This window comes from Onychostoma macrolepis, chromosome 08, assembly GCF_012432095.1.
Source record: "Onychostoma macrolepis isolate SWU-2019 chromosome 08, ASM1243209v1, whole genome shotgun sequence".
Classification (NCBI taxonomy): Eukaryota; Metazoa; Chordata; class Actinopteri; order Cypriniformes; family Cyprinidae; genus Onychostoma; species Onychostoma macrolepis.
Genome location: NC_081162.1, coordinates 29,141,686 through 29,153,268, shown reverse-complemented (window position 1 = coordinate 29,153,268; position 11,583 = coordinate 29,141,686). Strand labels below are relative to the sequence as shown.

The following is an 11,583-nucleotide window of genomic DNA, read 5'->3' as shown; positions in this document are numbered from 1 at the left end:
TGTGTGTGTGTGTGTGTGTGTGTGTGTGTGTGTGTGTGTGTGTGTGTGTGTGTGTGTGTGTGTGTGTGTGTGTGTGTGAGTGAGTGAGTGAGTGTGTGTGTGTGTGTGTGTGAGTGAGTGTGTGTGTGTGTGTGATTGTATTATTTTCATAGTTCATAAAATTCTAAGTTAATGATTTAACAAAGGGATCTTTGCTCACCTACACACTGCCATTAACACACATACAACTCTTTATACATGTTATTCCTCAATGTCATTAAAAGATTATATATACACACACACACACACACACACACTCATATAGTAGTCAACACATGAAGTGGATCAAAAAAAGTTCAGTCGTCCTAAAACCAAAACAATACCCGCTCTTGATTAACTTTTTTTGATCCACTTCAAATGTTGACTACTGTACATATTTATACATATATATATATATATATACACACACATATATACATATATACACATATATACACACACACACACACACAAACGTGTATAAATATATCTTTTATTTCATGTTTTTTGTCTTGAGGTGTCTCTAAAAATAATATTTAAATCTCAGACACGTTGAAAAGTCAATTCCTTTATTTAACCGTTATTAAATACGCATGTCTCACCGTCAGCATCATAAATGCTTATTTCTCAGACATGATTAAAAGCTCTTCATTTATTGACACTCGCAGACCGTCAGTTCAGCACTTCAACTTTACATCATAATAAAATACGAGCAGTGTGACTGTCACTTCTACACTTGATATTACAGCATAGAAAAAATAATTTCATAATTTGATCCTTGAAACACACATTCAAGTGTCTTCAGTGGAGATGCCGTGTGTTTATAGCATACACCGAAGCACCCTAAAGACATCTGAGGCACATTCAAGAGAGGACGATGATTTCACAGAAACAATAAGAAATGGAAATATATATATATATAAAATGTAAAACTGAAATAAACAGTGCACAATAGTCCAGGATCAGCTCATCTGTACGCGAGTTCCTCGGTCTGTAAGGCAGAAACTAATAATCAAACACTGACGAGGGAGGATGAATCCGGGGCCCAAACGAACTAAAGAGCATCAGTTGTACCTTTAATAACTGACTGCGCTCGTGTTGGTTCTTTCAGTCGTCATGTGCTCTTCTGTCTCCACGATCCATGCAGCTGCCGCAGACTCTCGAACGCTCGGACACTGATGTTCAGCGCCGGATGCACCTTCTGCAGCTCCGCTTCTCCGATCAGAGACAGGCCACAGATGCCGAAGTACGTGTGGAGAGGGTCTGCGGACAGACGGAGACGACAGCGGTCATCAACACCTGCTGCTCTCCAGCAGTATATTACTCATTACTACCAACTCCTTTCAAAAGCAATACGTGTCCCTGCAGCACAGAAGCAGTCATAAGCAGCTCAGCTATATTTGTAGCAATAGCCAACAATACATTGTATGCGTCACAATTATACATTTCTCTTTTATGCCAAAAATCATTAGGATATTAAGATCATGTTCCATGAAGATATTTTATAAATATATCAAAACTTCATTTTTGATTAGTAATATGCATTGCTAAGAGCTTCATTTGAACAACTTTAAAGGCGATTTTCTCAATATTTAGATTTTTTTGCTCCCTCAGATTCCAGATTTACAAATATTGTCCGATCCCAACAAAGGATTTTGTGTTATTTATTCAGTTTTCAGATGATGCTTAAATTTCAATTTTGAAAAAATGACCCTTATGACTGGTTTTGTGCTCCAGGGTCACATTTTATTATTTTACTTGTTACTTTCTGGCAGCAGTAATTAGCTACGCTACTAGATACACGAGCTCTCCTTCACGCCCCACAGAAGCTGCATATCTTCCCCATTAAATTCTTCTAAAATGTTACTAACAATATATTTCTGCCTCATCATTAGACCAAAATCCACACTGAATCGCAGTCAGAAGTGATTACAAACACTCAGTGGTGATTATAGTAACGTTTAAGTAAAAAGTGTTGTATTAATCTCATTAATTGTCATGTGTAGCTTGAAGCTAATTGTAGCTATAACTTCTCTGTTATACCCATATACGATTATATTCCACGATGTATTTTACCAAAAGATATCATATAAGTTCATAAGAAATTATTTCATTCCCTAAAAAGGTTTTATAGAGTTTATATCAGGATCAGAGGGACGAGAGCAAGCCGTGTAACGCCAGAGTAAAGTGTTCAGAGCACAAAATCAATGTAATGCCAATATCTCCATCCGCTGAATACAAGCTTTTTCATATTCCGTATGCCTGCTGCTCCGGTGACATCATGTGTTCAAGAGTCGTGAAAATTATTAAAATAAATCTAGGAATTATTGGACTTTAAATTAGTAGGGGTTAGGGTTAGTAACTATCGGTTTTATGGTTAGTATTATCACTGAAATCTTATTAGTAATTAGTTACACTACTAGCTACTGCAAAAAGTAATATTACTGTAACTAGTTACTGCTGCTGACGCACACTCACAGCTACTGTGTCTTTAAGAGCTCATGAATTATTCATTCAGTACCCCGTGATGTCATCAGCGTCTGTCCTGCAGGACACGCCTCCTCAATGCCCAAGTGAGCTGTTTCTGCTTCATTAACCGCTATTAGTCATAAATAACTAGAATAACAAAGTGCAGTACACAATAAAACTATCTCCTGGTGAAACACTGCGTTACTCAAGATTCTGCAAACAGATCAGACGATAGAAACCAGCAAATCATGCCATAAGAACTCTTTAACGCCCGTCCACTCCCATGAAGCACACAAATTACATAATTAAGTACTTAAGCAAACAAAAACATTAATTGGCAACTGTTTTTGATAATAATAGAAATGTTTCTCGAGCAGCAAATCAGCATATTAGAATGATTTCTGAAGATCATGTGACGCTGAAGACTGCAGTAATGATGCTGAAAATACAGCTGCGCATCACAGAAATATATTACAGTTTAACACATATTCACACAGAATTCAGCTATTTTAAATGATAATAATATTTCAAAATTTTTCTGTTTTTGATCAAATAAATGCAGCCTTGGTGAGCAAAAGAGACTTCTTTAAAAACAAAAAACAAAAAAAAAAAAACAGTAAAAATCATACCGGTCCCAAGCTTTTAAAGGGCAGTGTTTTGTATTGTATCAACAGTTGTTTTTATAATTATCCATAATTTTTTAATTTGATGATGTAATGTCGCATGTATCTTGCAAGGTTTGGTCCGATTTTTTTCGAAAACTTTTTTTTGTTGTAGGTGACTTTGTTTCTTCAGTAGAACACAAACGAAGGTTTTTAACTCAAACCGTTGCAGTCTGTCAGTCATATAATGGCAGTCAATGGGCTCCACGGCTTTGAGAGACAAAAAAACATACACAGACAAAACCGAATTAAACCGTGCGGCTCGTGACGATGCATTGAGGTCTAAAGACACGAAGCGATCGGTCTGTGCAAGAAACCGAACAGTATTTATTTCATTTTTTACCTCTGATCCGCCGCACGGTCCATCTGTCCGGAGCGCGTTCACAACAGGTCAGGCGTAGTAGACGCATGCGCGGAAGCGATCGGTCACGTGTTTATATCAATGTTTAGATCGCTCAATGCATCGTCACGAGCCGCAGGGTTTAATTCAGTTTTGTCTGTGTATGTTTTTTTGTCTCTCAAAGCCGTGGAGCCCATTGACTGCCATTATATGACTGACAGACTGCAACGGTTTGAGTTAAAAACCTTCGTTTGTGTTCTACTGAAGAAACAGTCACCTACATCTCGGATGCCCCGGGGGCAGATAAACATCTCATTTTCATTTGTGGGAGAACTATCGCTTTAATGTGGTCCAGCACTGTTTCCGTCCTGCGCTGTTTGCCCTGAATGTGTCTGCATCACTGCCTCACAAATATAATCAAAAGTATTTATTTACACTTTTTCTAGATGCTCATATTTTATGTTTGTCTATCTAACGCCAGCGAGGCACATTTCACTCCTTTGTGCGTCTCTACACAAAGCTCTGGACTCGACTGGAAGCAGTGTTTTGAGGTCAGAGTGATTACTGGTCATCAGGTGACACTGGAAACACGTCAGATCTCCAGATCCTTCAGAAACCCGAGTCTCGTCTCATCAGGCACACACTGAGGTCTGCTGTATTGAGTTACGCTGTGGTTTCGGCTGACAGACACACACAAAAGCTCTCGAGCGCGGCTGTAATCGTACCTGGATGACTGTCGGGCCATTTAGCGAAGCCGCCCACCAAACGGTCCTGCGTGGACAGAATGTAGTTCCGGTTCTTCTCGAAGTTTGTGTACTGGAACACGTCTAAGAGCTGCGGGACACGAGCACATGTTAGACTCCACAAACACTCACAAAACATCTGCAGTGTGAAAATTACAAACACAGTCCAACATGTAATATGTACAAATTCTTCTTTTAATCCCACTAAGAGGTCACGCGGTGATGTTTCGGTCTACGGTCTTCTGCTTGAACACAATCTGTATTGTTAAAAGCGTTATATAAATAATGGAAGTCAATGGAACAGAAAGTGTAGTGTGTACTAGTGCTGTACTAGAGATCTGATCACTAACCACTACTAGTGATGGTCGACTTGGTAAATAACACACAGAATTAACCAAAGGAGAATTAATCTACTGTAGAGCCTTATGAAATCAGTCTTGTCTTATCATAAAACGATTAATCATATCCAAAATAAAAGTTTCTGTTTACATAATATATGTGTGTACTGTGTATATTTATTATGAATATATTTATTTATATATATTTATATATGATATAAATTATGAACAGAAATATATACATGTAAATACATATTATTTTCCAAAAATATGCTGTATGTTTGTATTTATATACACATAATAAATATACACAATAAACGCATATATTACGTAAACAAACTTTTATTTTGGATGCGATTAATCGTTTGACAGCACTAATATATTTTTTTATGTTAATTTTTTCTCTTTTTTAACAATACTAGGGCCCTATGAAATATATAGTGTTTTACTGCTAAAATTAAAACATAGAAGAAAATTTGTGAGGATTCCTTAAAAATAAACTTATGATAATTTAATTAGTAGTTGTAAGACATTCTGCTGTAAACTAGCAATACATTTAAATTCTGACACAATTTCTTCAAATTAAACCGAACCTTTATTTTGATGGGTTGTTGTGAAGAGTTCTGTGTGTGTGTGTTTGTGTGTGTGTGTGTGTGTGTGTGTCAGTATTTTTTTTCCAAATGAAACGGTCAAATGCTGCTGAGGTGACTCGAGATGTTGTTCTTGTCCTCATTTAGCAGAACATGCAGGATTCATATTTAAACAGTCTTTTGCTGTTTAATTTTCGTTTAATATTTGAGTGTTTTGATTTACGTGTACTGACTTGCTTTTGATTTATTCAAAATTTGGCAAATGACACTGCAAAAAATTATTAGGTTTTTTTTGTCTTGTTTTCTAGTATAAATATCTAACCATTCTTCATGCATTTACTTGACAAGTAAAGTGATTTAAGATATTAAGTCTTCTTTTAATAAATAAATAAATAAAATTTTGTTCAGTGCATCCAGTAAATTCTGTCTCTGTGATTCTGTCCGTGACGTCATAGGACCGTACACCTGAGAGCCTGACTGAGACGCCGAGCGCGAGGTCACAGAGATGAGACGCACCTCCAGCGTGGCTCCGACCCAGAAGGAGTAGCAGGTGTCCACGGGTTTGTTGGGTCGGCCGTGGAAGCCGTTCTGCTGTCTGAGGATGCACCAGCGCCGGATTCTCTTCAGCTCTCGCTCGCTGAACACCTCCTGCAGCTTTCCCATCATGCACAGAGACGCCACGGCACAGAACGTGGATCCGCCTGAGCACAGAGAGCAGTGATCATCACGAGCTCTAATGAGAGAGACTCGGGAGAGGCGTCTGACTCACCGTGAGACTCGAGTCCTGCTCCCTGACCGATCCCGCTGTCATACGACTGAACAGAGAGATGAGAGTTCATCATCAGATCAACACAAACAGAAATAAAGGTCTTTAATGAGATCAATTAGACAGAAATGATTATTCTGTCATTTACTCTCACTCATGTCATTTAAACCTGTTTGACTCGCTTCAGTGGAACACAAAAGAAGGTCAATCAATCAAGGTCAAGGATCGGACAATATTTGTCTGAGATACAACTATTTGAAAATCTGGAATCTGAGGGTGCCAAAAAATCTAAATATTGAGAAAATCACCTTTAAAGTTGTTCAAATGAAGTTCTTAGCAATGCATATTACTAATCAAACATGTTTTGATATATTTACAGTAGGAAATTTACAAAATATCTTCATGGAACATGATCTCTACTTAATATCCTAATGATTTTTGACATAAAAGAAGAATCCATAATTTTGACTCATACAATGTATTATTGGCTATTGCTACAAATATAGCTGTGCTGCTTATGACTGCAGAGTCACATTTATCTTCTTTTGTGGTCAGTTAGGGTTAGGAGAAAGTAAGTCATGTTTGAATGACAGAAGGGTGAGTGAATGATGATTTCTGGCTGAAGCATCCCTTTAAACGCAGTTGGACTAAAACACACGTCAGCTGAGGACGAGAGCTCTGCGTCTGTTCTGTGAGCGCTCGAGCTCAGGGCGACTGAAACTGCATCAGTGAGCGGATTCTCTCTCGTCACTGTGTCTGGTTTTAGCTCTCGAGGAGTGAGCCGTGTGAAGAGCTGGATTACATCAGCGCTGGGATTAGAGCTCCGCTCGACCTTTGACCCCTGCTGACCCACTGCGCCTGAGGTCATCGGAGGGCGGGAATAATGCTCTGTGTTTCTGGATATTTAAAATACCAGTTTTCTATTTTAATACACTTTAAAATATAATATATTTCTGTGATGCGCAGCTGTATTTTCAGCATCATTACTGCAGTCTTCAGAGTCACATGATCTTCAGAAATCATAATAATATGCTGATTTATAATCAATGTAGGAAAATTTTTGAAACCTGTGATACTTTTCAGAATTCTTTGATGAATAAAAAGTAAAAAAAAAGAAAAAAGAAAAAAAGAACAGTGTTTATTCAAAATAGAAATATTGTATTACAAAATACACTACTATCCACAAGTTTGGGGTCAGTACATTTTTCTTTCCATTTTTTTTTTTTAAAGAAAATACTATTTTATTCAGCAAGGATGTGTTAAATGGATAAAATCAAATCAAAATTTATTTATAAAGCACAATAAAAACAACAGTAGTTGACCACTGTGCTGTACAAACCTTGCTAATAACAACGAAAAAACAAAAAAAAAAAACAATTATAAACAGTTTTGACCACAAAACACTAGAGAGACTCTAAGAACAGTTATGAGCCCTAGAAAAAAGGTACGTTTTTAACTTAGATTTAAATTCAGATTCCGAAGAAACTAATCGCAGGGAGACTGGAAGACTATTCCATAATTTTGGCCCAGCAATTGAAAAGGCACGGTCGCCCCTCAGCTTCAATCTGGATCTAGGGACCATCAACACTCTTTTCTCCGAAGACCTCAGTGGTCTAGAATATGTATTTGTATTTAAAAGATCACTGAGATATTCAGGAGCCGTTCCACTCAGAGCTTTAAAAACAAACAGTAAAGTTTTAAACTCGATTCTGTAACTGACCGGCAACCAATGCAAAGAGCATAATACGGGAGAGATATGATCAAATCTGCGGGTGCCAGTCAAAAGTCTGGCAGCTGCATTTTGAACCATCTGGAGTCGATTTATGTTTGATTGACTTATTCCCATATAAAGGGAGTTACAATAATCAAGCCGCGATGACACAAAAACATGGATCACTCTCTCCAGGTCTTTAAACGACAAAAAGCTCTTGGCTTTTGATAGCAATCTTAACTGGAAGAAACCAGACCTAACCACAGAATTTATCTGTTTATCGAAATTAAGTGCATAATCAAAGTTAACACCTAGATTTCTCACAGACAGTTTTTTATAAGACTCCAGATCTCCCAAATCACAATCCAGGGCCCCCGAAGACCCAAACACAATGGCCTCCGTTTTGCCCTCATTTAGATGTAAAAAATTTGAAGAGAACCAAGACTTAATATCAGACAGACACGTATTCAGTAATCCCAGGCCTCTTTGATCATTTTTCCTCAAGGGCAGATAGATTTGGGTGTCATCAGCATAGAAATGAAATGACACCCCATGCTTGGTAAGAATAGACCCCAGAGGAAGCATATATAATGAGAACAGAACAGGGGCCAGAATGGAGCCCTGAGGAACTCCAAACTGCAAAATAGAGCTAGATGAAGAAAAACCATCAAGGTAAACAGAAAACATTCTGTCCTCAAGATAGGATTTAAACCAGTCAAGAGCATGACCTGTAATACCCACACAATTTTCAAGGCGTGAAATAAGGATTCTATGATCGATTGTATCAAACGCGCCACTTAAATCTAATAATAAAAGTATCACAGAATCCCCCGAATCTACAGATAATAAAATATCATTCAACACTTTTAAAAGTGCAGTTTCAGTGCTGTGATGTTTCCTAAACCCAGATTGAAATTTTTCAAAAATGTCATTTGACTCTAAAAACTTCTGCAGTTGTAATAAAACAGCCTTTTCCAGAGCTTTTGAAAGAAAAGATAAATTTGAAATTGGCCTATAATTTGATAGGACAGTAGGGTCAAGATTAGATTTTTTAAGCAGGGGTTTAACAATTGCATGCTTTAAGTACTTTGGAACAGTCGCTGTAAGAAGAGACTTGTTTATTATAGCCAAAATACTTGGCCCAATAACATCGAAAACCTGAAGCAAGAACCGTGTAGGAATTATGTCTTGTGAACATGTAGTAGGTTTTAACTGCTTAATAATGTCTTGGAAAGAATCTAAAGAAATTATCTGGAATTCATTAAAGGTAGAAGTACAAAAAGAGGGAACAGACCAATCACAATTTAAAGGTATAATATGCCGTCTTATATCAACTATTTTATCTGTAAAAAACTTAAGAAAACTATCACATATTAAACAGACATTACTAGTCGGATTTACAACAGAATCCAAAATAGTGAAAAGGGTTTTAGGTTGGTGACAGTTCTTAGCTATAATACATTTTTAACAGATTTTTGATACCTGATTAATGACTCACGTAATATTTCAAAAGATACTTGTAATTGATCTTTTTTCCACTTCCGTTCAGCTCTACGACATGCACGTCTAAGCTCTTGGATGGTGCTGTTTAGCCAGGGTTCAAATTTAATTTTTTGTCGCTTTACTCTCAATGGAGCCACAGAATTTAAAAAGTGATAGTAAATACATATATTGTTAGAAAAGATTTCTATTCTACTCTTTTAAACTTTTTATTCATCAATTCAATCAAAGAAAAAAGTCTCACAGGTTCCAGAACAACATTAAGCAGCACAACTGTTTCAACAGTGATTATAAATCAGCATATTATTATGATTTCTGAAGATCATGTGACGCTGAAGACTGCAGTAATGATGCTGGAAATACAGCTGCGCATCACAGAAATATATTACAGTTTACAATATATTAAAATAGGAAACTAATATTAGAAATTGCACTAATATTTCACAATTTTTTCTGTATTTTTGATCAAATGAATAGAGCCCTGCTGAGCAGAAGAGGCTCAGAAAGCTTCGAGCAGCGGTGTGTATCAGGCTCGTAACAGAAGCAGGACTCACGGCGCTCCTCCGGATGTAATCGATGGCTCTCTGGCAGTCCATCCCTGACCAGTCGTCCAGCATGTAGCAGATGCAGGCGGCGCAGTACACGAACCTCATGTCGTTCTCGCTTCCTTCGGGAACAGCGTAAAAACTGCAGGGAAAGACAGAGCCGCAGATTGAGAGACTGCAGACGTGTGTTTCAGACGAGAGACGAGCGTCTGAGAGCGAACCTGCCGTCCTCCAGCTGCAGCGCTCGCAGTCCGGCCAGACAGGCCTCCTTACACACGCGGCTCAGATCGTCCCCCAGAACCACCAGACACGCCAGGCCCGTGTAGGTCATGGCCACGTGACCGCTGTCGTACGGGTGAGGGGCCCCGGGGCCCTGCGGAGACACACGCTTTATCAACACTAGCTCAAGACCTCTTCAAGGACAAGACAATTTAAGGAACACAACAATAATCCCACCCGCAAAACAGGCTTTCATTCATAAAGCTCTAAAAACCAAACTGACTGCTGTTTTAGTGCACTTTATGCAAATATGGAAAAAATAAAGGTCTCAATTAAATATGTGCAGTGTCACATGATTAGTGCAGATTGTCACATGACCAGAGCAGTTTATTTCCTGTGAGCAGCTTGAGAAGATGAGGACTGCATCAAAGCTCCAAAACAAAAGGCTGTTAATAAAGATATGACACAGATTTTCAGTACATGTTATCTTTAAGGCGTCTAGTATTAATATATGAATTCACATATCTTCAGTTTTGTTGAGTGTGGTCACAGAAGGAGTAAACATGCTGATGGTCTCAATAGTGACCGCTGGATAACAGTGAGTTTAGGTTTACATATAAATCCAGTCGCAGTTGTTGCACTAAAATGTTGCAACGACAAAATATTGCACTGAATTAAAAGTTCAAATGTTACAAATAAGTTACAATATTGATGTAATACTGGTAGCACTAATGTAACAATTTGATCATATGTGTTACAATAAAGTAACAATTCTGAAATATGTTGGTTGTATTTAATCTCAGTGCTGTAGAAGGGTTTTATGCATAACAGTAACACTATGATGTGATCAAACAGTTTAAAATAGCTGCGCTGAGATATATAATAATCTTATTGACTGCAGAAATATGTTAATTTAGTACACATTATCCCATCGACCATAAAACACAATTTTTCACACTCTTTTCCAAAGAATTTTCAAAAGATAACTTGATTATGTCAAAGGGTTACTAATGACACGTCATTCGGATATTTTCATGTCTGGGAAGAATTTGGGATTAAACGGGTTAAAGTTTAGAAAATAAATCTTCCGACACATTTCCATGACTATATAAATCATCTTTCACAAACAATAGCTCAACGCCTGGATATCTCTGCTCACAAACAATACAATGTGTTACAAATAACGTCTTGTACCTTCTGATCTTCTCGTCTTGTTTTTCAGTACAAACATCTAAACATCCTTAAATCAACACATTTACTGCAGATGCAAAAATAAACAAGAAAACCTGTTTTCTGAGACACAAATCAAAATGAAGTGAGTTTATGTTCAAAACAAGAACAAATATCTGCCGATGGACTCCAATTTCCCAATTTAACATTGACAGATATTTATTCTTGTTTTAATCACTTTGATTACAAGACTTCATATCTTCATTCTGCATCTGCAGTAAATGTCTTGATTTAAGGATGTTTGATATTTGAACTGAAAAACAAGACAGAAATACTGAGGAAGAGATTCATGTTTTGCGGTGCATGCAACATTTAATGCCACGACTTTATGAATTTAAGACGTTCTGCTCTGATTTAAGAGCTTATAAACGCTGCTGTATTAGTGATCAGACGTGACTCTCTTACTCTGTGTGTCTTGTTTTCTAGAATAAACATCTAAACATTCTTGTATC

At 37.5% G+C, this 11,583-nt stretch overlaps 1 protein-coding gene across 2 annotated transcripts in view; it reads right to left on the bottom strand.

The window, feature by feature from the left end:
* Positions 1–570: 570 nt before the first annotated feature.
* The window catches only part of pggt1b (protein geranylgeranyltransferase type I, beta subunit), a 15,521-nt gene continuing 4,508 nt past the window's right edge, over positions 571–11,583 (bottom strand). Inside the window, exons 4-10 of one of the 2 annotated variants that reach the window (XM_058784646.1) lie at positions 9,904–10,055; positions 9,692–9,824; positions 5,930–5,975; positions 5,677–5,861; positions 4,215–4,323; positions 1,093–1,281; positions 571–1,009 (exon numbers count right to left, since the gene is read on the bottom strand). In XM_058784646.1, coding sequence (XP_058640629.1) covers positions 1,133–1,281; positions 4,215–4,323; positions 5,677–5,861; positions 5,930–5,975; positions 9,692–9,824; positions 9,904–10,055 — 774 coding nt within the window. In that variant the 3' untranslated portion in view covers positions 571–1,009; positions 1,093–1,132. Of the gene's footprint in view, positions 1,282–4,214; positions 4,324–5,676; positions 5,862–5,929; positions 5,976–9,691; positions 9,825–9,903; positions 10,056–11,583 lie in introns of both variants that reach the window. The other variant, XM_058784645.1, reaches the window with a different exon arrangement.